Below are 27,810 nucleotides of genomic sequence, written 5' to 3' on the forward strand. Positions count from 1 at the left end.
CACCTGTTACACTCACTTGTGTGATTACCTGATACATTACAATAAAAAGTAAGGATGAGAAGGTAAAAATGGCCTCTACTGTGGGCTGTAGGAGAGGCGATGGCAGCGTGTTCAGGGATTTCAATTTGACTTTAGCTTTTTAGTTTTTTCTTTTAATTATTATTTTTTTGCCTTTTTGCCAATGTTATATTGAAACTCCTATTCTGTATGGACAGCTGCCTTGATATCTGATATTGGTCATGATCATATTCATACAGTATAGAAGCACAGTGTCCACATATAGTCACACATGCATAAGATCTGAAGTGGCAGCTACATGCAGTGATGCACAGTTTGGAAGTAGATTATTTTAACTTTATATCAAAGACCCCTTGACACTGTGGGATTTTGGACCATGTCAGATGAAAGTTGACAATCATGAGAGAAAAGTGGTCAACTTCAATCCAAAATGGTGCTCCGAGATACCGCTGTGAAACTTGTCCACAGGCAACCGATTAGAAGCTTTAGTGATCAAAACGCGGCCCGAGGCAAAATTCTCCCAATGTGACTGCTGCTATGACCCACGTCTACAAACAAACTAACCACAATACGACATGAATCAAATACGCTGGACAGTGTGAAAGGTTTTTTGAATAAGCTTTAGAAAAAACACTCATCAACACAATCATTCTCATTATCACATTCATAGCACACAAAAGCAAACAGTGGAGGTGAAATGAAAAAGAAATGCTTTTTTAAATTTTTTTTATACTGTTTTCTATTCACATTGTTGCCCTATGATTCCCCACACATTCAGTACACAATGTCCCAAGCATCAAATTGATATATAGTCTGCAACCAAGATTATATTACAGGTTTATCACTCGATGGGACATGTAATGAAGTTATACGAGTGTCTAAAGGCTGCCTTTCTCAACATAGCTTTGCAGTTTTTTGGTTGTTTTTAAGAAAGGCTTTGAAATCTCTCTCTCCAACAGTTCTCTTAGAAGTGTTTTTTTGGTAGACAGTAGATCCTCTGAAGTTCACAGCAAGTACTGTGGGCAATCCTGAGTATTATTTCTGGTTATTTTAGGTTTTCAGATGTGAATTTTCAATACTGTGTGCACCACAAATAACAGTTAAATACATTTCTTGCCTAAAATCCTCAGCACAGAAAATGTAAATGTTATATGCTATAGGATACCACCGTCTCTTCAAGAAATGGATCAAGAAGTCTTAAATGTGGAGTCTAGAAGTTGTGACATGTATTATTTCATTGAAAGTGCATTTTGAGGAATTGATGCTGATTGGAGTGATTTCAAGCATTTGCATACACCAACACTGCTACAGCATGACTCATAGCTAGAAGGGGTGTGTACAATTTATTCAGTTTTAGTCATCAGCCTTTCTATCAGAGGAAGAAGCAGACTCTACAGTGTTGTCAGATAAAACAAGGAAATGGGTTGATACCATCATTGGCTCATAATCCTACTATCACCTGTTCAGCAAACAAACAGCAGCTACACACCTTACTGCACTGCGCATAGGTCATACTGTCATCACTTCCTCCTCTCCTCTGACAGGAAAGAAAACCATCTGCTGTTCAAATAGGATGAATATATTAGACCAGAGGCAGAAGTATCAAAGGTAGTGGCAATTAATCAAACTTTGTATTGTAAGGTCTGGACCTAACTACGTTGGTGTCGAACCCTAACCCTTAACCCTAAACCCTAAACTCTAAACCCTAACCCTAACCGTAGGTGAGACATTAGATTGAAACCTCAAAAGACTTAGACAAGAGGCTGCAATAAAGTCCAACCTTCTATCCGAGAACTTTAAATGGTCCAAAGTCCTCCCGACAAAAAGGAAAGTAGGGGTCAAGGTCACTTCCTCCTCTCCTCTGAGACCAGAGGCAGAAGTATCAAAGGTAGTGGCAATTAATCAAACTTTGTATTGTCAGGTCTGGCCCTGACTACGGTGTCTAACCTTAACCCTAACCCTAGCCCTAACCCTAGGTGAGGCATTAGATTGAAACCCCAAAAGACTTAGACAACAGGCTGCAATAAAGTCCAACCTTCTATCCGAGAACTTTAAATGGTCCAAAGTCCTCCCAGTCCTCCCGACAAAAAGAAAAGTAGGGGTCAAGGTGCCAATCAGTGAGTGTCTGGTGGCATTAGCTGAGGCCACTGACAGAACCAAACCAGATGAAAACCCATGCATATAAATGGGGAAAACCACAGAAGAAAATATAGTTATTTCTAAGTTGTGTACAAGCACATCTGTTGCTAAGAAAAGCAACAACAACCAAACACTTCCGTCTCATGTGGTGCCCCCTCTCTCATCTCCTTATGCCCCAGCCCAGCCCTGTATGTCATACTAGTTAGGCTGACGTTTTTGCACATGTTAAAACCATCATGGAGTACAGTGGAGATGTTTGTTTTTTGAATTAGATCATAATGTGGTACAGATTTTAATATATCTGTGCTTCATAATGACTTTTCAAACAGTAGTATAACAAGGTTTCTTAAGTAAATCTACATATCTACAAAACCTAATGCTGCAGCTGCCCACTACCACAATACACTTAATTGCACTTCATTGTACCACATAATAAAGCTTATCAGCATTTATGCAATTTTAAAGAACATATTTAAAATAGTACAGAGTTGTTTTTTTCTGGTTTTTATGTTATTGGCACACAGCAATGGTGTCCTCTAATGTTAATAAAAGTGCAGATCAATATTTTTTAGCTAAAAGAGATGGAAGATAAAAAATGGAGAGAAAATGCCAGAGCTCATGATTATGTTGTAGATCAGTCCTTTATAAAATAGCATAAATGGTTCAACAATACAATATTACAAAGGGTAATTATCATTGAAAGCATTGGTTCAGTTTAGCAGCCTCATGCTCACTGATTTTTACTTGTATCCTGTATGTTGTAACACATCCTCCACATTTCTTTGTACTTCTGGAAAGATCAGTTTGCAGAACTTTCTATTGAGCCTCCTACACAAAATGTTATAACTCCAACTTTTTTTTTTTGTGCTGCTTAGCTCCTGGGCTTGGAGTGCTTTTTTTCACACTTCTGAGTATATAGCTTGTGGCATTGTTTTACTTTGCTTGCAATTAATCATTCGAGATAGCTAACAATTAATTCTACTCATTTCCCATACAGGTCTAGCTCACTTTTTTCAAAGCTGTCGAGCAAAGGATAACTTCCTTTTTATTTCAGGTTAGTAATGACAACCTAAAACAGTCCCCTTGTTAAAGCTGACCTACAGGTGTGGTCGGTATTTTTTATGATTTTATTGTAGAGGCTTCCAGCGTGTGACTCACTCTGGGCACAGTGCTTGAGAGGAGATATTACATCAACCATGAACTGATGTCCTGTTTGATCCAAACAATATCCTGTGTTTACATTTTATACAATATATGCACGCTCTACAAACTTTATACCTTATTAGCTGCAAGAATTTAGCTGATGCAATGAAACTTTTAGACCAGTGTAAGCCAGGTCCATCTTCAGGGAGACTATTGCCCCTTACATTTACAATCTAGTTGTATGAGCACATGTGGATCACTGTGTCAGGCTGTACTGGCTTTCTTCACTCGCCTCTGCACAGCAGCGCACTGACATATGAACCAGAGCTTGGGTGATTCAATCTTCGCTGTCTTAATAACGTAGGACTTTAGTGCCATTAGTGCGAACATCCTGGTACTAGATTATTAATATAGTAAAAGCCTGCTGGCGTTATGCATCAGTAGGGGGAAGCCCCGCAGTCTTCTTACCCCTTGATCAAACAATCATCAACCAGTGTGTGGGCACACATATTTGGATTACTCAATACTGTCTAAATGCATCACTTTGACACATGGGCCTTCCCTCTGTGCCATCCCACAAAATGACATAACTTTTTGTGACGCCACTCACACAGATTGTCCTTACCGTCTGGGTCAACATAGTTTCACAACCTTCCAAGACAGGCCAGAAACCCCATCTGTTTGATTATGTACTAGATAAACTGTCCCGAAAACGTTATGTCACCAGCTAACCCTGTATTTGCCACAAACTGCCATGTCACATTTTAGGATTAAAATCAATTGTGAAGTTGTTCTGCAGATATTTGAAACACTGTTAACCCTTACATACTGTCCAGGTGATGTTTGACCCGTTTTGACATTTCACGGCTGTAAAAACACCCAAAACATATTTTCTTGACCCTGAAACTTTTCCTATATTAGCCCAAAATGCACAAAATACTTTAAAATGTTTTACTTTTGTTTAGGTGCTACACATTTTTGTCACATTGAGGCGGTTCTAGGTCAAATTTTATATAATAGTTTAAATAAGACAGTAGTCATGAGGATATATTTTTATGATGTAGCAGTGAAGACTGGTGGCTCTAATGAACCCCACAGCTCCATAAAGTTCTTGTAATATTCAGTTTTATAATACGTTTAAATCATTATTGCTATGTTATATTTTCATGTCTTAAGTAAAATAGGACATCATATTGTGTGATAGTAGGAGTTTTTTCTCCAAAAATTAGTGTAAAACCTAAAAAATACACTCTATCTGCTCTCTGAAACATTAATCAACATTTAATCACCCATCTATTGATCAGTCAGATCAGCTATTGATGCTTTCTAAACAGATCTGTGGTTAAAAATTTAGTATCGACATTATTTATGAAGGAATTTATAGACCGAGTCAAAACTGACCTGGAACATACTGCAAGGGTAATATATGAACAGTACGTAAGGGTTAAGATAGTCAATCCATTACAGCAATCAGGATGTCTTTACATTCAGTTAATGTTGTGTGGTGATTAGAGAGCAGGGATTGCTTTTATAAAACATCTTTGTTAGTAGCTGATGTGACAAAGAAGAACAAACATACATAATTTTTATTTATTAATAGACAACCTCTTAACCAATCAAATGGGGTAGAGTTAAATAGATACTGAGAGAGATAAAAATCTAACATTTTAACTTGCTAACAAGCAAGCTACTGTAGCATGCTACCAGCTAGCACACTAGCTAACGAGTGATTTTCAGAAAACATGCTACTTTTGTCTTTGTGTGTGTTTAGCTATGAATGTGTTTGAGTTTAAGTCTGTTCATTTTCATCCTCTCCAACAACGTGGGTTGGTGGAGGCTGAATTAAATTTGAAGGATATTATAAAATCCCTCACACTCAAACAATTTGTCGTGACTTTACTGACGTCCTTAAACTGTGAAAGAGTAGCTTTCACCAACTTTAATGATAAGAAGTGTGTCATGCGATCAGTCAATAGGGCTTTTTTTGTGATCATGGAGGCTCAGTGCTTTCTGGAATAAGCTTGAACGAATTACAGTAAACGTAAGTAAACAATGAAAAGTGTTTTTTTAATGAAACTGTATGAGTCATCCAGTGCCCTGCTTACAGAACACAGGGTTGCCTTTAACCTGTTAGATTAATAATTTGTTCCAATATACCTATTTTTAATGATTTAAAAGAATTGGCTTTGCTATCACATCACATAACTGTTAATCTAATTTTATATCTGAGTGCATTCGTTCACCAGTCCATGCAAATTCGATATTCTGTATCCAAAAATAATAAGCAATGTTTATCATTTCACATAACACTTTATAAATGTGTGACTCATTAAGTGAGATAAAATAATTTGGTGTTCTCCAAGGGTTCAAATGAAAACCATTTGTCCAAAAGAACAGCGTGAATAAATGGGAGAAAGATTAATATAGAAGCCATGAAATTAAATCTGATGGCTGAGATAATCATGGAGACAGATAGAGCAGCGATGACTAACACAGTGAATTATATTTAGACTTGGGGGCAATATTTTTGGAGTGTACAGGTGTACCAGGAGTATAATTACATTTCTGAACCTATTTGAGCAGTTCTGTAAGCCTCCTCCTTTATGGGTTCTCTTCGTCATAAGCTGTAATAATGAATGGGAGATAATGGAAGATAGATGTAAGGGATTCGACACCAAAATTAGCATCCAATAAATCAACCACACAGTGTTCTGTGAAGTCAATAGACAAAAAGAGGAACATATTATTTTTGGATGTCATTTACCTAAAAACTTATAAACCTCTCTCAGAAAATCTGTGAGTGGTCCAAGCATTAATAAACAGAATAGGCTTTCATTTTAAGGTAGCCTATACATTCAGATCAAAAGGAACAACAAAATAGCTCTTTCTTTTCAAACACCACTCCAGCTTCCCTCGGGACTGCAAATGAAAAGAAGCCTTTCGGATGAATGTGACACAGTTTGATGTTAATTAACAACACCCATGATATAAAAATAGTTGTTTCAGATAACCCCTCTCTGTACCCCTGAGATACATCTCTCCTTTCAGGAGTTAAGACTGCATACAAACTCATGAAACCATTAAAAGTAAAGGGGACTACGAATATATTAATATATATAATTAATTAAATACCAAAAATGTCAACTTCTTGGTGCAGTTTTTTATTCATAGACTGTATAAGAAAAATGGATGTAACATCCGTGACGTCACCCATTGGTGTAATAGTTTCGAATCTAAGCAGCGCCATCTTGAGAATTTCAGGTGCATGCTGGGAAAAATAAAAACACGGATTGTACTTATGTGGGCATGAGGCGGAGTCATGGGCAGAAGTTTGGGCGGAGCGGGGAGTTTGCAATTGGTTGCGAGGGCTGGATCTCGAGGACAATCAACCTGTCAATCACGGCGTAGCCACGCCCTAATGCATACCCTGCTTTATCGTCAAATATAAAATCAGGGAGGCCAAAATTTCACAAATGAACATCATACTGCATTGAAGAAGGCTTTAAACTAGCGATTGAGACCATAAACACATTTTGAAAACGTTCACTGAGGTTAGAAATCAAGTGAGAAGTTGGTGAATTCTCCATTGACTTGTATTGAGACGGAAGTCCTTTTGACACCAAAACGGTCGCCCCCTGGTGGCCTTTTGATAGAATGCAGTTCTAAGTTACTTCCGCGTTGGCCCCATTTCACAGGACCAGAACTCCCCGCCTGATTTTATCTGAATATCTAACTCAAAAGCTTTTGTATTTGTAGTATTGACCTTTGTATTATTGGCTGCATCCTTTATTAAATGAATGAAAAAGGCAGAACTCAACTACTATGGCAGTGCATCACTCAGACAGTCTATAGCCTGCATCAGCAAAAACATCAGCGGTTGCAAGCATTTTTTGATTTAATAACTAAATAATTAACTTTGCGAGACAAACGTGAAGAATACTGTGTACTTTCTACGCTGTATCTCAGAGGCCTACATTAGTGGACCAGTGAACTCTAGCAGTGACAAACAAGACTGGTTAATGAACACACTGCAGTATTAAACCAACTCTGAGGTAAAGAAAATAACTCGGTGCTCCCTCTGTTTCACTTCCACAACCCTGTGCCTCCACTGCTGGAGATATGACATTAATAACAACACAGTGAAGTGCTCCACCCTTAGTTTGTTATTCTCACACAGGCAGGGGGCAGTGAGGTGCTCATACATTAATTCATTAATTCATGCAGTTAACTTTTGGAAATAAAAATGACAGTCATGTGTCATAATGTATTTCAGTGTATACTGGAGCAAGAGACTGAAAATAGAGCCCCCTATTCTATTCATCCAACTGATTATGAATTAAATCTGCACCCAGGTATAGGTAATGGGAGATGAGTATATTGTACCAGGCCTACAAGCACAAAATAAAAATGACAGTCATGTGTAATATTGTATTTCAGTGGACACCATTGAATAGTTAGACACAGTATACTGGAGCAAGAGACTGAACATAGAGCCCCCAATTTTATTCCACTGATTATGAATTAAAGAATAGGCAATGGGAGATAAGTATATTGTACCAGGCCTACAAGCACATGGTAAAAAAAAAGAAGCAAAGCAAAACAGTGAATTAAAGACCTTAACTATTCAGTTAATATTGAGGTAAAGAGTATCATAAAATTCAGATGGAGGAGTTGGAACAGGAAGCAAGCAACTTTTGACTGTTCCTTCTTTCCTACCTCCCTCTCTCCTTCCTTCCCTCCTTCTCTTTCCTTCCTTCCACCTACCTCCCTCCCCTCCTTCCTCCCTTCCTCCTTTCCTTCCGTCTTTGTCCCTTCCATCCTTCCTTCCTCCCTTCCTTCTTTGACTCTTTCTTTCCTCCCTTCCTTCTTTCCTCGGTCCTTCTTTCCTTCCTTCCTCTTTTCCTTTCTCCCTCCCTCCTTCCTTCCTACCTCCCTTCCTTCCTTCCTTCCTCCCTCCCTTCCGTCTTTGTCTCTTCCTTCCATCCTTCCTTCCTTCCTTCCTCCCTCCCTTCCTTCCTTCTTCCTCCCTTCCTTCCTTGACTCGAGGACAACAGGAGGTTTAAAATGGGTCCCCATACACAATATATCCAATCTGCAGATCTTATCAAGTAATGTTTAAATCGTTTATAGTCTGCAGCAGAGCTGTGCATGTCAGACAGTGTGAAAGACGAATTACTTCAGTAAGAACTTGTACAACTTCCGGGAGAAGATTTCCGATTAGTCACCCTGAGAGACAGAGAGAGAGAGAAAAAAAAAACTGTGTGTGACTAGGAAATCTATGATACTATACAAGCCACTCTGTAGCTGCAGCATGATGAAGGTCACACATCCCAAGACAACTATGTGGGCGAAACATTTCTCATCACTCTTCCTTTGTGCCCTGCTACCTCACATTTGAAATGGGCTTTGAATTACGAATAGTTTGAGTTCCTGCTCACTGCGATATTGTTTGCTGGATGACATTTGCAGAGAGAGACAAAAAAAAAGAAAAAGAACTGTACTGACGGTAATTTCAAGAGTTCATATGCAAGCAGTTTCTTTCTTTTTTTTTTTTTTTTTTACACAAACATAATAGGTGATCCAGGAGCTACATTTGTCATAATTGCCAGGTGCAGCTAGAAAAAGAGGCTCAATTAAGAACATGTGCCTCACAGCTGAGATACTCCTGACCGGAAATGCGTGTATGATTGTTCCCTGTGTTTGTGTGTGTGTGTGTTTTCCTTTTTCTAAAATCACATGTATGTGTAATCTAATCTGCCATGTAATTACCTTTCTAATAATTACATTTTTCTCTGATCTATTACGTACTTCTGGATGTTATGTTTCCGCTTGAAATAATAGATCAAATTACACAGATCCCTTTCCATATGTGGTAGGTTGAGGGTATGATTTTTTTTTTTTTTATTGGAGACAGAGTTAGGGTCACATTCTGGACCACGAGTCTTTATAATTATGCTTGAAATGACGTGATTGTGGCCTTGTGTATCCCCTCCCCTCACACCTTTCCCGAGGGCGAATTACCCTCAGGAAAGGTGACATTATTACCTTTTCTGAGGGTAATAATTAGGGCTGGGGCGACGCGTCGACGTAATCCATTACGTCGACGCGTCGTTTGAAAACAAAAAACGAGTAGCGGTAGAGGCAGCAGCAACGCAAGTGAGTCAGTTGACTCTGATCAATGTAAAAAACGAACTCGTAATTCTGTACCTGCCACATCAACGCCATCTGAAAGGCTTTTTTCAGTTGCTGGAAACATTGTCACCAAAAAAAAGGGTAAGCCTGACTGCTGAGCATGTTGAAATGCTAACATTCCTCCACTCCAATGCATGACTACATCTTGGATTAAACACACACATTACACACCGTATTCTTGAGTGAAAAGGCAGAGTGTATGTTCCTATGAATGAAGAGCAGTGTATCCTCTTAATGCACGCTGTTCCTCTTACGGGACGGGACGGATGTCAGGAGGTAGCAACACGTTCTTCTGAGTTTTAAACACCAACCCTTAAACATATATATTCATGCCGTACATTGTTAGAAAGCTTAGATTGTCGTGATTCATTCAAGGCCACTCACAAATTGTATGGTTGCTCACAGCCGTAATAGTATTAGCAATTAGCTCGGCTAGCCACTCAGCTAAAGTAAGCTAACAGCTATAATGCTACATACCTTCAAAGTCTTCCCTTCATCCACAACGATCATCTTATGACTCAGGACTTTCTGTACAGCTCGCCAAGTATCCATTCTTGTGAAATATGAAATCCGTTTCCTTCTAACCGAAATACTTTCCTCAATATGTCCATGTATTTAGTCCAACACGTAACGTAATAACACAAATAACAAACCACGTCATACACGTGACTAGATGTTTACGACCGTGAGCTCCTCCTGCTTCTGACGACACCACTCACAAGCCAATCAGTGCTCAGGGTTAGGCAGCACGTGGCTTTGATTGACAGCTGTTCCAGCCTATGGAAATATTCGGTGAAATGAAGTTGATAACCTTTTAGCCAATAGTCTGAGGTTTCCAACGGTGAATGACGTATCACGCTAAACTATCAGTTTGGCGGGGTTCTTATAAACAGTCTGTGGTTCAGGCCAAACTATGTGGGATCAGTGCTGCTCACAACTTGGTCATGTCGTTTAGGCTAAAAACATAAAAAATAGGGGCGTGTATTAAGAGGTTATATTTTGTTGGTTTAAAAAGAACTGCTGCTGTTTATATTTCATTTATTTTATGTTGATAACATTTTCTTGATTCTTGCACAACAGTTTTATTTATTGAAAGTATTTTATTTCATTTTATTTTTTGTTAAATGCCACCTCTGGTGTCAGATTGCACTATTGTTTTCATTACTGGAATTTTATTTTGGAATTTGATAATTTTTGGTTAAAACAATAAAAATATGTTTGAATGAAGAAATGTGTTTTTTCAGAGATTTGAGATACATAAATTAGCATATGTAAATTGCTATATAAGGCAAATAATGGGAAAATAATCGATAATTGAATCGAATCAAATTGAAAAAAATGAATCGTTAGATTAATCGATGCATCGAAAAAATAATCGCTAGATTAATCGATTACAAAAATAATCGTTTTGCCCAGCCCTAGTAATAATGTCACCTTTCCTGAAGATAATTAAATGTTATATATATTCAAAACTACTCCAGTTGAAATAATAAAACTTATCTCTGACAAAGTGGAACAATACTGTGATGTGGACGACAGAGTGAAGCCAAATCCAAACATGGTATTAAGCAAAGCACAAATAGTGTTTTTTTCCACAAATATTTTATTTAGGGGAAGAAAAAGAAACCCTCTCATATGGGTGTAAGGGGTGTGTGTGCTCCGCCTGCTTGTGCTGACGTGACATTGAACAGAGGGTGTGTGTGCGTGTGTGCGTGCCTGTCCTGCTGCTAATCTGTATATAATAAACAAAAACATAAAAATATGGGATATTATCAGAATACAAGGAAGTCTCTCTAGCTTGGAAATATACCACAAGTCCACCCTAAGGTAAATCTTCCAAAACAATTGCAAAGGTGTTGGTGTTAGAAAGTATTCCTGTCAGTTTGGTTAAATATAAATGTTAAATATGTGCATTTCTCCTGACTATGCAGCTGTCTGGAGCTAATGCTTGCTAACGTTAAGTTTAGCACGTTGCTGCTGACTCAACAGTTTGTCTTGGCATGTTGGCAGCTGGCGCCAGAGATATGTTGGTGATTTCAACTTGTTTTTCCTTCACAAGCTGAGTGTCACATTCCTGGTGTGAGCAAACGCTGTTTTCTCTGTTGTGAGAACAAGAGCGGAGAGGACATTATGTTTTGTTCTGCTATTTCCATAATGCTAGCTCACTGAAATGTGGGTTAGCTTGCACCTGTTTTTGAGTTTTAACAACCGATAGTGATTGTATCCTCATAGCTGTCCTCTTTTCAAACCACTAACATTGTGTGTGTGCCTGTCTGTGTGTTATATGTTAAATGTTATGTACATTTTAGCATGTGCAATGCTTTTTAAACAATGTTCACATAGGCTTTTATTGGTTTAAAGTTCAGTTTATTGCCTTGAGTATGGATTTCTTTTCAATGATATTTAAGGTTACAGGTGTATTGCTGTGTTAATGAAACCCATAAACACTTTAATATCCTAAAATTAGACATGCAAAAAACACAAACGTATTTATGCCACTTTTAGTCAAATACAATACATGATAAATATATTTCTTTTGCTGCCTCAATCAATACAGATTCAAATACTGGCCTCTCTGCACATCCCTAATATGGACAATGATGTACAGCACTGTACAATACACACCATGAAAATTAAGTTAAATTCAAGATTGTAATTTGTACAGTACCTACAGAAAGCTTAAATATTGATATTTTGCTTGTATGGATGATTTGATTTGACAGTATTGTTTTACGGGTGCATGCTCTACACAGTGCATCGCTCTGGATGGATTATGATAAGATAAGCTTTTGGATAAATATGATAAAGGTATCTAATGGTATTGGTTAGGGTGCATTGTCCACTTCGTTGCATTTCAGCCAGTTTTGGAGACTTTTGCTTTTGTGTGTGTGTGTGTGTGTGTGTATTTTATGTAACACTTAGTTGTCTATTCAGTGGTAAGAATTATCTATCCTCTGCCAGGCTGCCTCCTCCACACTCTCAGCTCCTTGCAGATCATATCTTCCTCTGCAGATTGTAATAAAACAAATGTTCAATCTCCCTCCTATACTGTATGCTGTTATGCGTCTTATCACATGCAGACTTTCGTATGCTTTTGGATACAAAAAAAACAAAGGTGCAATTGCAATTCCTCATCTTCGTGCATCTTTGTGCATATGCAATATTTACTATCGTGCTAACAGCAAAACGGATGAGAGATACTATGAGACAATGTGTTTGTTTCAGGTAGGACATCAATGTTTCACATGTTACCTACTGTGTACCAATATGCATGAGCCTAATGTAAATGCTTGGTTACATAACATCTTCCTGTTCACTACACTAGACAATATTTATGCTATTGTCTGTATGCATTAAGCTTGTATTTCTGTGTGCAACTCACTACTTGATGCTCAGTATGATACTCTGCTTAAGTACATGTTGACTTTGAAGTTTGCCTAACAGTGTAAATGTAAAGAATAATTAGTGGTATGTGAATCTGGAGTGAAAAATATGATATTATTTACATATGTAGTTATTATTGTCACAATTTACTTATGTTTTCATTGCCGAATAATGGAAAAATCTCTCTGTTGGTTTTCCAGTTAATCAGTTGTCAGAAAATGGTGAAAAATGACTACTATATGTTCTAAGAGCCCACGTAAACCTCTTCAAATAGCTTGAGAAGCTGTAACCAATCTAACCATCTGAGATGACTTTTAATAATAATAATTGGATATCATTAGTTTCAACAGTAAGTAAGTAACTGCCTCTCTTGGTTTCATGTTTGAGGCTTCAACCTTCAAATGCATCCTGATTCCATCCACCCTTATCTCGCCTCCTGCAAGCAACATTTACGTTTTCTGTCGCTTCAACCACAACACATTGAGCAGCACTTCACCGCCTCACAGATGTGCTCGGGTTGTCCTTGGAGATTTCCCTGTGCAAACAAAGCTGTCTTCCCCCTGCGTCTCTCTCTCTCTCTCTCTCACTGATTCCACCCCCTCTGCCTCTCCCTCTCTACCCACATCTCTGTTTCTCTCTCTCTCTCCTCTCCACGATTTCACACCAATGAGCATGCCGCGTGTAGCTCCCACTCACTGGCATCAGAAACACTAGATATCTTCAGTCCTAAGCTTTACAGATTCATACAAAATACACACCGGCATTGGCTAGACGAAGGCTGCAATCTGCCAAAACGCACGTTGGGGATAGGCAGTGAAAAAAAAAAAGAAGTGGAGAAAAAGTCCAGTCGCTCTTACACACACCGGACTCAAGGTAAAGGATCCATATTCATTACTGTGATGACAGAGTGTTATGTAATATTGCTGTGGACACAGAGCTCTAGGAATAATGTGGGTCTTTGTCATTCTTAATGGTTCACAGGACTGATTATTATCTGCAGCTTTTGAATGGGGGACTTATTGCTAAATCAGGTGAAACACTGTTGAAATGATTTGACGTCTGTGTGGCTAGTATTGTGTTTTATTATGTAACAGGAATTAAACAATTGCAGGATAGAAATATAAGCTTCATTCAAGAGTGTTTTCCTATAATTGTATGGGAGTCTTTGTACACTTTGTCTGGCTCCATGTCCAAAGTGATTGCTTATTCACGCATGCTTTCAGTACCATTTCCTGTATTCACTATTGAAAGCCTGTTCACACCCACCTCTCCGTCCCTCCCTCACTCCCACCTCTCTCCTTTTCCTTGATGCTGATAGCCACGAGGGCTTTTCAGTCCAGTAAATGTCAGTCATCAGAGCTATCAAAGATGGAGAGAGGCTTTGAAGCCCACATAAGTGTTACCTCAGGTTGAGGTTTATCCAAATCCTTTCCATAAGATCCAGATATTTCAGTCTTGACCTGTTCTACTCATTTTTGCCCCCATTGTCATCTGTTATTGTCCATGATAACGGGTCAGTTCACCCAATTTAATAACCTTTTCTCTCACTTAGCTCTGGTGTGTAGCCATGAAGATAGTTTTGGCTGTATTTTGCCAGGTCTTCCTACAAGTTATCACACAGGACACCAGCAACTGTACCACATGTTGCTAAGATTTGAAAACAAAATATATTTCTCCATGACCATGATGTTTCTCTAACTTGTGTCAGTACAGTAAATATGGCGCTTCAGCAGCAGTTAAGCTTTTTCTGGCACAAAGGCTTTAATCAGGAGGAAACAGTTAGCCTAGCTCTATCCAAAGGTGACAAAATCTGCCCATTAAAACCTCTAAAGCTCACAAATAAACGTGTAATATCTCGTAAAGTGTTCATTAGTGAGCTAAAGAGCTTTAGATGCCAGTAGGCGGATTAGTTACCATTGGTTAAAATTATATCTACTCCTCCTCTCTCATTAAAAATTCCATAATCCAATTATAATAATAATTATAATTATAATATATTTCAATACTTTCACCGCACTTTTCATTTGCAGTAAATCTCAGCACTCAAACATAATATATAAAATTCAAAAGACAACACAGCCTTCCAGAGTAAAAAGGTTTCATGCAAATACATTTTTTAAAAGTGTAATCTGCATACAAGATCTCTCCTATATCATTGTAAAGTCCATTATCAGTGTTTGTGCACTAGAAGCTTCAAAGTTTCTACATCACACTAGTATTTTATTACACAGTAGGAACAAATTTTCAGCATATCATATGAATGTGAAAACAACTTTCTGGTGTCCAACTCACATCATTCTGCACAGTGAAGCTCAAACATCCACCTGTTGGAATAAAGAGAAAAACAGATATTTGAAAGGAAGAGGACTAAAAGGCAGCAGCAAAGAAGTAAGCATTGATTTAAAAGGACTAAGAGTTGGAGCAGATCTCAAGTTTTCTAGGAAGTTTCTTTAAAGATATTAGGTACATAAAACCTGAATGCTGCCTCTCCAGAGAGTTTATCTAATGAAACGTCTTGACAAGTATCCACAGCACAGATTATGGTAACACATCACTGCTAAAATGTTTCAATAGAACATTTCAGTGAACCAATATAAGGCAAAAAATTGTATTCATAAAAGTTGTATTAAGGCAAATTCTGTGATGAATAGTTTTTACAGATAATTGATTGTAGATGTACTGTAACTATGTGCAGCAGTATTTAACAAGTGAGCAACGGCACCTCTGTAGCTCTACAGTACCAGTCAGTGTGTGCTACATGCCATCACTGTCTCTTACTGAAGAGATATGCTTTTAGTAGACAGAGTAACGGGCATCTAGGCTTGGAGCTGCTTTCTGCAATGCAAAATAAATCCCTGGAACAAACTGATTACATAAATGGTTAAAGGCAGGATGAGCGATAAGAGACATGTGCTCCGTCAGTAGCAATGAGCAGCCAAAGCTGAAAGGAACAAGGTGCCAAGGCGTCCTGATTTACAGCCCTAGATTAAAAAAAACACTAGAGTACACCTGCCTTACAGGGTTCATTACACAAAATGGTGAGGTTGATGTTCGGATGTGCTAATCCACTGCTAATATTCAGTGTTTACTTCAGTCAGGACTGATACTTGACTTCCAGGCTTCTTAGACCTGAACTCCACCAGTCTTTAAACTTTAGCATCAAGATTTTTAAGATTTGCAGGAAAAGCTATGGTGGTTATACAATTCTAAGAAATTGTAAGTGATGAAGTCTGACTGTCCTTATTCTGACACTACCCCCAACAAGAAAATTCAGTGGGACCATACAAAAGCCCATTCAGTCCAGTCACATCCCATCAAGTTCGGATATAGCCTACAGTGGATGACAAGCTCTAATTTTATCACCAAGCAAAATGTTCTCCAGAAGCTAATGCAAGTCAGTGGCGTGCCCTTATCATCCTGAACACCCCTGGCACACATGTGCTTTTAATAGCCCCGTCCAGCCAGTGACAGGCAGATTTATTTGAGTGTAATCTGACATAGCTGTGAGTCAAATACTTCGCCAAAGATTGGGGTGCCTTGTTTGCCCTTTGTATACGCCTACAGTGAGTGAGAGCAGTCAGAGCTTTGAAATTGGAGTCAGTTTTTGAGAATTATCTATGTTGAAAAGTAAAGATGGGTCACAGGTGATTTATACGATATAGGACGTACAGACTCGTGCAGTGTTGTGACAGTAGCTGTTCAGCTGTGTTTGGGTTTCTAATTATACCGCTGCTCTGCACTGAACTGAAACATTTTGCCGTCAGTTGTGTTTAATTTAGCTAACCAACCAGAGAGTTAAAGCAGCACTTATCAGTATCTGTATCTAAGGGTGAGGGTTGGGGTTTGCAATAGATCAAATGAGTGTAATGTGTGTGTGTGTAATGTTAAAGTGGTTAGTCAGTGTCTATGGGACTCCCTAAAAACTTGACATTTCACCCGGAGGAGGTGCCTTACGTCCTGCATGTTGTGTGTCTGATGCACGCTCTCATCATCTCGCATTGGGTCGTCTCATCCCTTTTTGGATCAATTAGCAAAACTGTAACCTAAAAGCTGTTTAACCTATTCTTTTGTTTAGCTCTAAGATAGATCTCTTGCCTAATTGTAACTTCAAACAGAGATTTTTTCCCCCCTTGTAATCATTAATTTACTGCTGACTCAGCTACAACGGCAACTAAACTTCCCTGCACTCAGACTTTACCTGAGTGTTGATAATTTCATATTAACCATCATAATATGAAATTATCAACTGAGTGGCCTACGCTGTCTCTCACTAACTATACAATCTTCATTCTTGTTTATTTATTGTACTAATACACTTTGTAGTCACATTCATATTTATTCTTTATCTTTGCACTTAATGATGTACTGTTGTTGTATGTGTCTTGTAAGGTGACCTTGAGTGCTTTGAAAGGTGCCTTTGAATAAAATGCATTATTATTATTATTATTATTATTATTATTATTTATTAATGTAATGAAAATATGTCCAATTAATTAGAATATATTGATATTTAGATGGATTTATAAAGCCATGATATACCTCCAAGTGGCCAAAACAACCAATTAGAGGCTAATATGCTCACCAATGACACCAACCAGTCATGATGCTTTTACAAGTGACACTTTCAAACTAAATAAATTACTGATTACTTTCCAGTTTAAAATATCTGGTGAACTGAGCTGCATGGCTCCAAAGTAGCCAGGCTCCAAAGATAGGACTGTTTCCTGTGCAACGCTAACCACAATTTAAAGAGGCATTGGTTTTAACTGATAGTCCTGCAATAAAAACATGTAATTAGAAAACAGCATATAATGACATAGCTTGGTTTAGCGTATCACATTCATGCACACTTCAGTGACAATTGTTAATGAGCAAACCCTTAATTAATCTTTGTTAGCAGAGTCATTTGTTTATCAAGGATGATTAATCATGCATCTCAAGTTTGCTTACAATTAGTGTTTTTAACAGTGAACACACACACACACACACACACACATACATACCAGCTGCTTACGTATGAAAAGAGGCTTTACAACAGAAACAAGCAATCCAAACCATCATAATGGAGCCTTAAATACATTTCTATGCTAAAATGTATATGTTTTTAATTTCATTCCTTTCAGTCACAATCAGTAATGATATTTTTAGCAGTTTAAAAAGGTCCATGCTACATTATGCTGTGTGCACCTGATGCATGCTCAGGTTTCAGCGCCTTGTGAGCATGAATACGTAGAAGCTACCTCTCTTGTTCTACCTGTGCAGTCGCTATATATTTATTATTTTCATGCAGTTGATACCCCACTATATCGTCCAGGTTTTTATTGTTTGTACAAAATGTAATTTGGAAATCGCAATCATAATTAAGTGACTTAAATCTCTGGAGTTAGAACCAGTTCCAATTTTAACAAAAGCTTTCACAATAGATGCTTGAACACAACACCTGCTGACAGGAGAGTAACATTAATCCAAATGAACATCAGTATACCTCAGTGACAAGAGGATGAAATTATAGACATAGTAATATTTGTTGAGCAGATGGGAAAACATTTATTTATTATTTTTTTAGGTTTCCAAACAGACAGATAATGTACCATGTCCCTGTAAGGCTTGAAAAGTGCATTTCTATTATTTTGGAGATTAAATTATAAGCTGTTGAAACTCGTGAACTGGGGACAGATTAAGTTGATAGAAAGTAAATATATAGAGTAAGGCCTGCATGGCGGGGGGAAGTGACATTAATCTAACCGTACATGAGTGTACCTTTCTGAGGAGAAAGTGGATGAAAATAGTATCAGGGTGTTATATGCTGAGCTCCTGGGTAGCTTTATCCCAGGCTGACCTATCAGACTGTTGAAGTGAGCAGTGAGCTCAGGTGTCATCACAGGAGGCCTCAGAGGACTGAAGGACCGTGGAGATATGGAACATGATTCATAGGAAGAAACATGACTCACTTGTCCAAACTTTTTACTCCATTACTCACACTGAAAGTTTTCTAGTGTGCAAAGTTTGTCAATTAGTGCAGAAAAATGATTAGGAACATCTCACAGATACGCAGCTCACCACTTTTCACTTCTTATTAACCCTCAAATCGTTTCTTCCTTTCTTCTGTCTTTCCTTCCCCCTCACTCCTTCTTTCCTTCCCTCCCTCCTTCTTTCCTTCCCTCCCTCCTTCTTTCCTTCCCTCCTTCCTTCCTCCCTCCTTCTTTCCTTCCTTCTTCCTCCTTTACTTCCTCCTTTCCTTCCTTCCCCCTTTCTTTCCTTCCTCCCTACCTCCTTTCCTTCCTTCTGTCTTTCCTTCCTGCTTCCTCCTTTCCTTCCTTCTTCCTTTCTTCCCCCTTTCTTTCTTTCCTTCCTCCCTCCTTTCCTTCCTTCTTCCTTCCTTCCTTCCTTCCTTTCTTCCTTCCCTCCTCCTTTCCTTCCTTCTTCCTCCCTCCCTTCCTTCCTTCCTTCCTTCTCCCTTTCCTTCCTTCCTTCCCCTTTTCTTTCCTTCCTTCCTCCCTTCTTTCCTTCCTTCCTCCCTTCCTTCCTTGACTCTTGACTTCTGAGTACATTGACGATTAAATGCACAAAGACAGAAATGGGAACATGCACTCTGTTCATCAGGCATGGTTCTGTTTTATAAATCTGAATCTGCACATGCATGAGCTTCATTTCCACCCCCAAACTTATTAGTCATAAATGCTGTAGACATGCTCTTAATCATTTATTTGCATATTTCTACCTGCTCCGCCACATAATAAACCAGCCAATAAAAGGATCAACAAAGAAGAATAGTGCAATTTTACTGATTATGCCACATGGGTGAGAATCAACAGCAGCTGTTACACATAGTTGCACCTATATCTCACTTGTTAGGAATAATTCATCACATGTACATGATTATTAAACAGAGAGAAATTAATGAGTTAGTGTGTGACACCATTATCAAAAACAGACTTTAAAAAACTGCTGCTTTACAACAGAGGATACAATGAAAAGAGCATTCACACAAATAAATGCAATTATGCTTCCAATGTGAACAAATCACACATTCAGTGAAATAGTCAAACAATACAAACAGTATTTGATTTTATTTGATTTTTTCAATTCTGTCTCTCACTTTATTTTTAATCTTCACATCATCATACCACAGCTTGCTCTATAAAAGCACACCCGCTCTGAATTATGGATGAAGTGTGCCATTTCTGTCTCACATTCTTCTTTTATGAGTATCTATTTGTGTGAAGAAATGGTGCATGCATGATGTTTGTGTGCATACATTGTTTATACGTCTGCCTCAAGGTCTTTTTCATTTTCTCATTTTTTTTCCACACACACTGTAGATTCCCAGAAGCATTTTTTTTAGCTGTCCTTGACAAAACAGGATGTTGTTTACTGTAAACAGCAATGACCGGTGTCCTCTGGCACTGGGAAACTACACATGGAAAGATTATATCCTTCTTAAAATATGTTTTAAACAACCCAAAATTGTGAAATGAAAATGATTAGATTTCTATTACTTCATACTTTTTTTTTAGCTTTTTTCGTATTGTTTGTGTGTCTTGCTTTTCTAAAAATAGACATGAGTACAAGGGGGAAGTCTGAGAGAAGGAAGGAGGTGTTTGTAGCTGCAAGCTTTTTTGGGATCATGACTGCAAAGTGCAGCTCCTCGGGGATGAGTTGGATGTGGACAGTCCCATCCTAAAACCTACCTAAGCCAGCCAAGCATAAAAAAAAGAGGGTTGTTTGGGACAGAAATAAACCCAAAATCTGCTACGGTTCATCCTTCTGCTGTTGCTAATGGTGGCAACACATCAGCTGGTCTGACACATACTTCTGTGGGCTGTCAGGCATCCGCTCTGCCTCTGAGGGCAGGGTACACACACACACACACACACACACACAAATACACATATGCAAACACACAAGTGAAATAGCACAGTTGTGTTCCTATGACTCAAGTCCCAAATCTGACAACTTGGCTGCAGAGAGGAAAGGGACATGCTTGGACTTGCCAAGCCTGAGTTGCTGTTCAGTCAGCCTGGATCATTTGTTATCTGAGTCACGGTGCAGAAGCATCAGAACATCAGAAGTAATCATCTTTTGACACTTTACATTATTTTCTACTTTGTTTATGCTACTCGCTGTTGTGTTACAGACATAAAATAATAGTTCATTCCTTTTATTTACTGTTGCACTGACCCATTCAAAGATACTGGAAGACGCACAATACCTGTATGTGTTTCCTGTTTTATAGATCAGTTTGTCCCTTGCATGTTTACGTCTGCAAATACTGTACACACCTCTAACTACTTTGCTTTTTTCATTTAAAAAAGGGCAAATCTGCACAATAATCTCATAAAAATGAAGCACAATGCAACGCTCAGTGGTTATATGCAGAGATAAGACCAGTAAATTACTCTCTATTGTGTGATAAAGTGGAGGAGGTAGATAGACTGACAGTAGGAGTGAGTGAATTAATTAACAGGTTCATGGATTAATATTAATTGTGAACCACTGAGAGTCAGTTACTGTCTGGATCTGTGAAGGCTGTAAGAAAGTGAGACACGCTACGGTATTACATTAAGCATGTCATTGTTGAACTATTCCTTTAAGCATTAATCAGTTCTAGCCGGCCAACCCAGCAAAATCCTCAGTATGAGAGGATCTGTCATGTATTTTTTTAATTAATACTATTAGAATTTATACATTTTTCTGCTTTTATTATTATAATTTTTTTTTGGTCATTTTCAACTTATGTATATGTTATTATTTGCACAATATGGAACAATAAGCAGCATTATTTAACCCTCCTGTCGTCCTCCCGGGTCAAATTGACCCCATCTCTTCTTTCCTTCCTTCCTCCCTCTTTCTTTAATTTTTCCCTCATTCTTCTCCTCCTTCCATACTTCTTTCCTCACTTCCTTCCATCCTTCCTTCCTCCCCTCCTTCTCTCCTTACTTCCTTCCTCTTTCCCTCTCTCCCTCCTTACTTCTTTCAATCCTTCCTTCTGTCCTCCTTTCCTTCGTCCCTTCCTTCTTTCCTTCCTTCCTTCCTTCCTTCCCTCCTTCCTTCCTTCCTTCCTTCCTTCCTCCTTTCCTTCCTCCCTTCCTTCTCTCCTTACTTCCTTCCTTCCTTGACCAGAGTACAACAGGAGGGTTAACAGCAGTATGATGTATGTCAGGAGATTGTGGCAGTTTTAGGACCAAAAGTGTGATCTGCTATAAATGGACTCACCACTAAATGTCCAAATATCTGACTTGACAGTTGCTATTTTTACTTCTTCTCAGCAGGAATGAGAGCAGGGAAGTGACCTGTACTTGTACTTTAGAGAGAGAGAGAGAGATGACCTGACACATACTTGGCCTCTGTCTTTTTGCCTGCAGCTAGTCTTCCATGCATATGTAATCACTGTAGTTAGCACAATACTGCCCAGACCAAACAATTAAATGATGTAAATATATACCTCACTATGGAAATAAGAGACAATACATGAATAAATTAAAATCGGAATACTTTGAATGTCTATTCAGTAGACCCTGATGAGCATATTCATTTGTGCATCAATCTAATCTATCCATTATCATGCAAAGTCTGTTTCATAATCACTTTGCAGCAACTATTACTACATGCAGCTATAGAACTGTAAGGTGTCTCCTGTCAGCATCTAGAAATTAGGACATGGAGGGAAATCTGAAAACCTGCATTGCACCAAGTTAGGTAACATCAAAGAAGATGTTCACACACACAGACATACACACACACACACACACACACATATGCTTAACTTCTGTGATCCAGATTTTTACGTCTTAAGCCACCAGCACCCAACGGGCATCAGAGATACAGGAGATCTAGCCGGATGTTGCCTGTACTTTTAGATTCATGTAGATCTGAGACATTTAGAGTGCTGTTACTGTTTTTAGCCTCGTTCCTCCAGGAGTTGGGCTTGCTGCATGGCTGAATAGAACATGCACTGCTTCCTCCTGACTACATGGATTTGTGAGGGATTTTTATAAATAGCTCAGCAGCGGCACGTGTCTGCACCATACTGCAGACACAACAGCCAGAGAATTACAGATTTGTCAAAACAGAGGAGGGGGAGGAGGAGGAAGGGAGAGAGAGAGGGGGGCATAACAGAAGGAGAGAGAGGAGAGAGAGAGGGCTGTTCACATGTTATTGACAGTTTGACACGCACCAGACTTATCAATACGGCCGTGTCCCTCCACATCAACTTCACATGATGACCTTTGCTCGCTGTAAAAGCCGCATGCTGTGACACACATACAAATTCAACCATAATAAATAGTTGAAGGCTGGTTTTTCCACTTCGAATATATGTGGATTAAAGCTTCTGATTTTATGTGCCAAGTTTTAGTATCTGAATTTGCATATTGCTGCCAAAATTAATTCAGTCCCAGATTTGTTTAGATTGAACTCTAATACTAATTACAGTGTGACAGGAATATACTAATGCACTCTCAATCTGTGTGAAATCTGTTGTTTTGTTCATGTGCTAGCTATGCTTATACAATCCATGAATGGGGCTGCCTACATAGTTGTGCAAAGGAAGAAGAGCTTAAAGGGGCACTGATGGAATTTCACTAGTTGTCAACAAACTCAAAATACAATATAATTAAAATATAGTGATGGATAGAAATGGATGGATTTGCAATAAAAAAATACTGATTAATAAAATAACAATCCATCACTTTCATCTACATCGAGAAAAACCGTGTCAACTGAAAATGAGGTCTCTACACTATGAAATGGTTTTGCTAGATACATTTGGGATGAAACGTGACTGTCTGAGCTGTCTGGGTTATGTGCAGTGGCAACATTTTTTTTCCAGTCCATGAAGCAGACCTTGGCCTCACGCCACACAAAATAGAGGGATGGTTGAAGTGTTACGGGCGGTGTGCATAGAAAGTGTGAAGACTTTGACAATTGAGTACAGCTAGATTTAGACTTCAAAAGCACTTTCATTAAGGGGCAAGGATAGATTGTGAATTGAATATTGAAGCTTGTCCTTCTACTGTATGAAAAACGACAGAATAGTTAATGATGTAAGACACTAAAAAATGACCTATAGTTACCTATTTGACCTATTTAAGTGACAGGCACAGTCTAGTGGCTGTTATAAGTGCAGATGACAGAAGCGTGAACATTTGGTGGGTTGTGTAGCTGATTAGATTCTAACTTATTTAAAAAGAGGACTTTGTGGACTTTGCTGCAGGAAACCACAGGTTGCATTCAACTCACGTTTCCAATTGAGAGTTATGGCAGTTTTTTAAAAAGCGTAACTACAATTTTTTGCAGTGTTTAGTGTTATAATGGCAAGGGTTGGCACATTTTTGTTTGCTTGATACAGTTACCTTCTCAACACATTCAGCCTATTTAGAGAGAAGATTCAAGATTCAAGATGCTTTATTTGTCAGTCATTATGTCAGACATGTGAGTGAGATATAGTACTCAGGTCTCAGATACTAAAATAAATTAAATCTAATTTAAAAACAAGCTAGAACATCATATACAAATAAAACATAGTTAAAGTGACTGGTGGTTTAAAGTGCATCACAGACAGGTAGTTTAAAGTGCATCACAGACAGGTAGTTTAAAGTGCATCACAGACAGGTAGTATAAAGTGCATCACAGACAGGTAGTTTAAAGTGCATTTATCGAGGTAGAGTCCGAACAGTTTAATAGTCTCACAGCATCGGGGACAAAGCTGTTTCTCAGCCTGGAGGTTTTTGCTCGGATGCTGCGTACCCTCCTGCCCGAGGGGGAGAGGGACAAACAGTCAATGTAAACAGTTCCCTGATTACATTACATGAGCTTTAGACGCATCCTGAAGTTCACATTTTTTGCCTCCCTTGCAGGCTTTAAGAATATCCTTCATTAGCCTTAGAGGAAGTTTAGTGTTGTTAGCATATATATATATATATATTACTTTCTACATTGTGTGAGGGAGTCATCCAAACAACACTTCTAACCTTTCACAACTTTATGAAGAAATGTGACGAACAACTTGAACTTTGGTAATTTCATGCTCTAAACATAGTTCACCACACTCAAAATATCTCTGGCCATTATTTTTTACAGTCCTCTGAAAATAACTATACATTAGCAAATGAAGTGTGCCTTGAGATTATGACTCACATAGATGACACGCACGTTGCCCTTCCAGTCCAGTACATCTCCAGCAGTACATAACGTGATATATAACGTTGGTATTTCTAGGGCAGACCACGTCACATCTACAGTACAGTGCTGCTGAAAGAAGCTGCAGAGCCTTGGATGTTTTGCTCCCTGACATTTATTCTTGATGTGGTAGAAAAACTTCTGAAATAGCATTTAGACACAATCAGGTCTCCACTAAAACCCAAATAAATACTGCTCAAGGCAGAGTGGACGGTTCTTTGATGGTTTTGCTCTCTCTGGAAATGACTAATATATTCACCTCTATGATAGTCACCCTTAATGGCAAAAGCAAATTGCCATCCAATTTTCCTTTGAAGACAATATCAGACACGTGATGTTTTTTTTTCTGAATGAAAACACAAATGCATATGCTGTCTCTATCTCACACACACACACACACACACACACACACACACACACACACACGTCTAAGACCTGTCAGCGGTAGGTGGAGGACATAAAGTGAAATTTTTAAAGAGCCCTGACATTCATGTGGTGGATGAAGCCAATTAATTCCAGCAAATGTCTTTCAGTTGGATAATGAAGCTTACATTTCACGCAATGTTCCCAATTCAAGCTCCAAGCATCAAAACAATCCACTGCTCCAGTTCTGCTACTACTAGATACCATCCAAGAGAGAGAGAGAGACATACTGACAATGAAACAGTGGCTTTTTAAGGTTAACGGCAGGTGTGAAATAATGAATAATAGCTGAATGAATAAAAAGTTTTAGTTTTACATAAATATGTTATTGTCCATTTGATTAGTCTGGAGATATTCACATAATGGATCTGTCACAAAGGCAAAGGGAGCATCAAGTAAAGGATCTCTAATTGAGGCAGACCACACATGAAGAGATTCCTTATTTGAAGTTTGATGAATAAATGAACTTAATGCTCTCATAAAGGAATTGTTGTATAATTGTTTTGGAAATAATCTTGTTCAGAGGAGGAGAGTTATGAATGGGACTACATTTTAAGTATTTCATTGTTAATTCAGATCATTAATCAGTGAGATAACTTCTGCTTTCTTGTAAAAGGATAAGAAACCATGATTCAGTTTTAAAGATAAAGAAGGTTTTTTTGTTTTTTTTTAATCTGTTTATTACATTTTGTTGTTTTTCCGCGAATAATACAGATAAGAACAAGGCACATATAGGTAATTATAATAGCAATAAGAATGATAATCAAACAGAAATACAGTAAATAAAAATAAATACAATTAACTGTGAAAAAACAAAAAATTAAAAAATAAACAAAATTTGAAAATAAATTAATTAATTAATTAATTTAATTAAAAATAAATAAATAAATTCAATTAAACAACAAAAAAGATAGTAAAAGTAAAAATAAAAAAATAAAAAAAAAACATTAAAAAAATACAAATAAAAACATCAACACACTCACTAAAGAAGTTATTTACTTTGTTTAGCTTGTTGTTGTTGTCCTCTCATAAACAAAGTTAACATTCACGTTTTCTGGCCAAACAACATTACATATGTGTTGCATGCATCTCCTTCCCCCCAAAAAATATTTGTTAATCTGATTTTTGGGACAATTCAAAACCATTTACATCAAGCCTGTTTACATTATTGTGTTTGCTCCCTTTGCTGGCATTTCCTTCCTTGCCTTTTCTGTTGCATTGCTACGTTACTGCAGCATCTGCACATAGATACAGTGTACTGACCAAATGGGGACCCAATCTCAAAAATGTGTCGTCATCGCACTAATGGTGATCAAAAACACACATGATACCGTAAATAACACCATAAAGGAGACCTGGAAACATACATGTCATGTCATGTCATGTCATTATTTCCTGTCATATAACTCTAGTTCTCCTTTGTCATCACCCTTTACCATCATGATGTTTCCAGTTGTTTCTGTCTATCTAGTGGTTTCCATGTTTTTGTTTAGTGTTCCTATGAAATAGACCTACTTTTACATAAATGTTTGGCCATTGACGGAGCATCTTTACGACCATGCCCCATCTGGTATGACTCATGTGTCCCGCAGGCAGAACACTGACAAATAGTACATGACAGCAGCAGTGTACAAATAAGATGGGACAGACTGTGGCGGAAGATGGAGTTCTGCTTCATTTCAGCAAAGCTCAGTTTGAGGGATGAGCTGTACGGTTTTAAAAAAAAGTGATCTAAAAACTCCTTTTTTAATTGCCAAAAAAAATGTGAGCTAACTAGTTTTTAAAAAAGATTCCATTTGTTCAGTTTGATCATATTTGCTGTTGCCATTAGCTGAACAGTAAATATACAAAAATAACATATTTGTTCTTCATACTAGAAAACAAGGCCAAGTTTCCAGCATGCTGTGAGTTAATGCAAGCTGCATAATGCCAGGGAGATTATCAAAGACAGTGCCTCCTCCACACCTCAGCCTACATATAACTCAGTGCAGTCATGTAACATTGTGTACGAGGGTTTTCTCAAACTCTGCAAAGCACAGTCGAAAAAGAAACGTTATCGGGATGTGAAGCTGGGTATCAGAGATGTTTGAAGGTCCCTTCTGAGCTGAGGCAGAGCCGTACTGAATCTGAGTTTTTTGCATATGGAGTTGCACCTGTTGTCTATGTCCAGTCCAGTCCTGACCAGTCAGTTGGCCTTATCTCTCTGCATCTTGTTACTTACAATCAGTTTATTCAGCAGGTCTCCCAACAACATTGAAGAACTTATAAATATTCTGAACATATTAAAGGGCCAGCCTGACTACACAAAGCCAAAACATACGATTAGCCACC

The 27,810-nt window shown here is 38.2% G+C and overlaps 1 protein-coding gene across 1 annotated transcript in view; it reads left to right on the top strand.

The window, feature by feature from the left end:
• Positions 1-54: 54 nt before the first annotated feature.
• rgs8 (regulator of G protein signaling 8) overlaps positions 55-27,810 on the top strand; it is a 38,189-nt gene continuing 10,433 nt past the window's right edge. Inside the window, 4 exon segments of the mRNA XM_053323039.1 lie at positions 55-62; positions 13,562-13,658; positions 13,660-13,704; positions 13,706-13,749. Of these exon segments, the coding sequence (XP_053179014.1) occupies positions 55-62; positions 13,562-13,658; positions 13,660-13,704; positions 13,706-13,749 (194 nt within the window).

Source organism: Scomber japonicus, chromosome 7 (genome assembly GCF_027409825.1).
Source record: "Scomber japonicus isolate fScoJap1 chromosome 7, fScoJap1.pri, whole genome shotgun sequence".
Taxonomy (NCBI): Eukaryota; Metazoa; Chordata; class Actinopteri; order Scombriformes; family Scombridae; genus Scomber; species Scomber japonicus.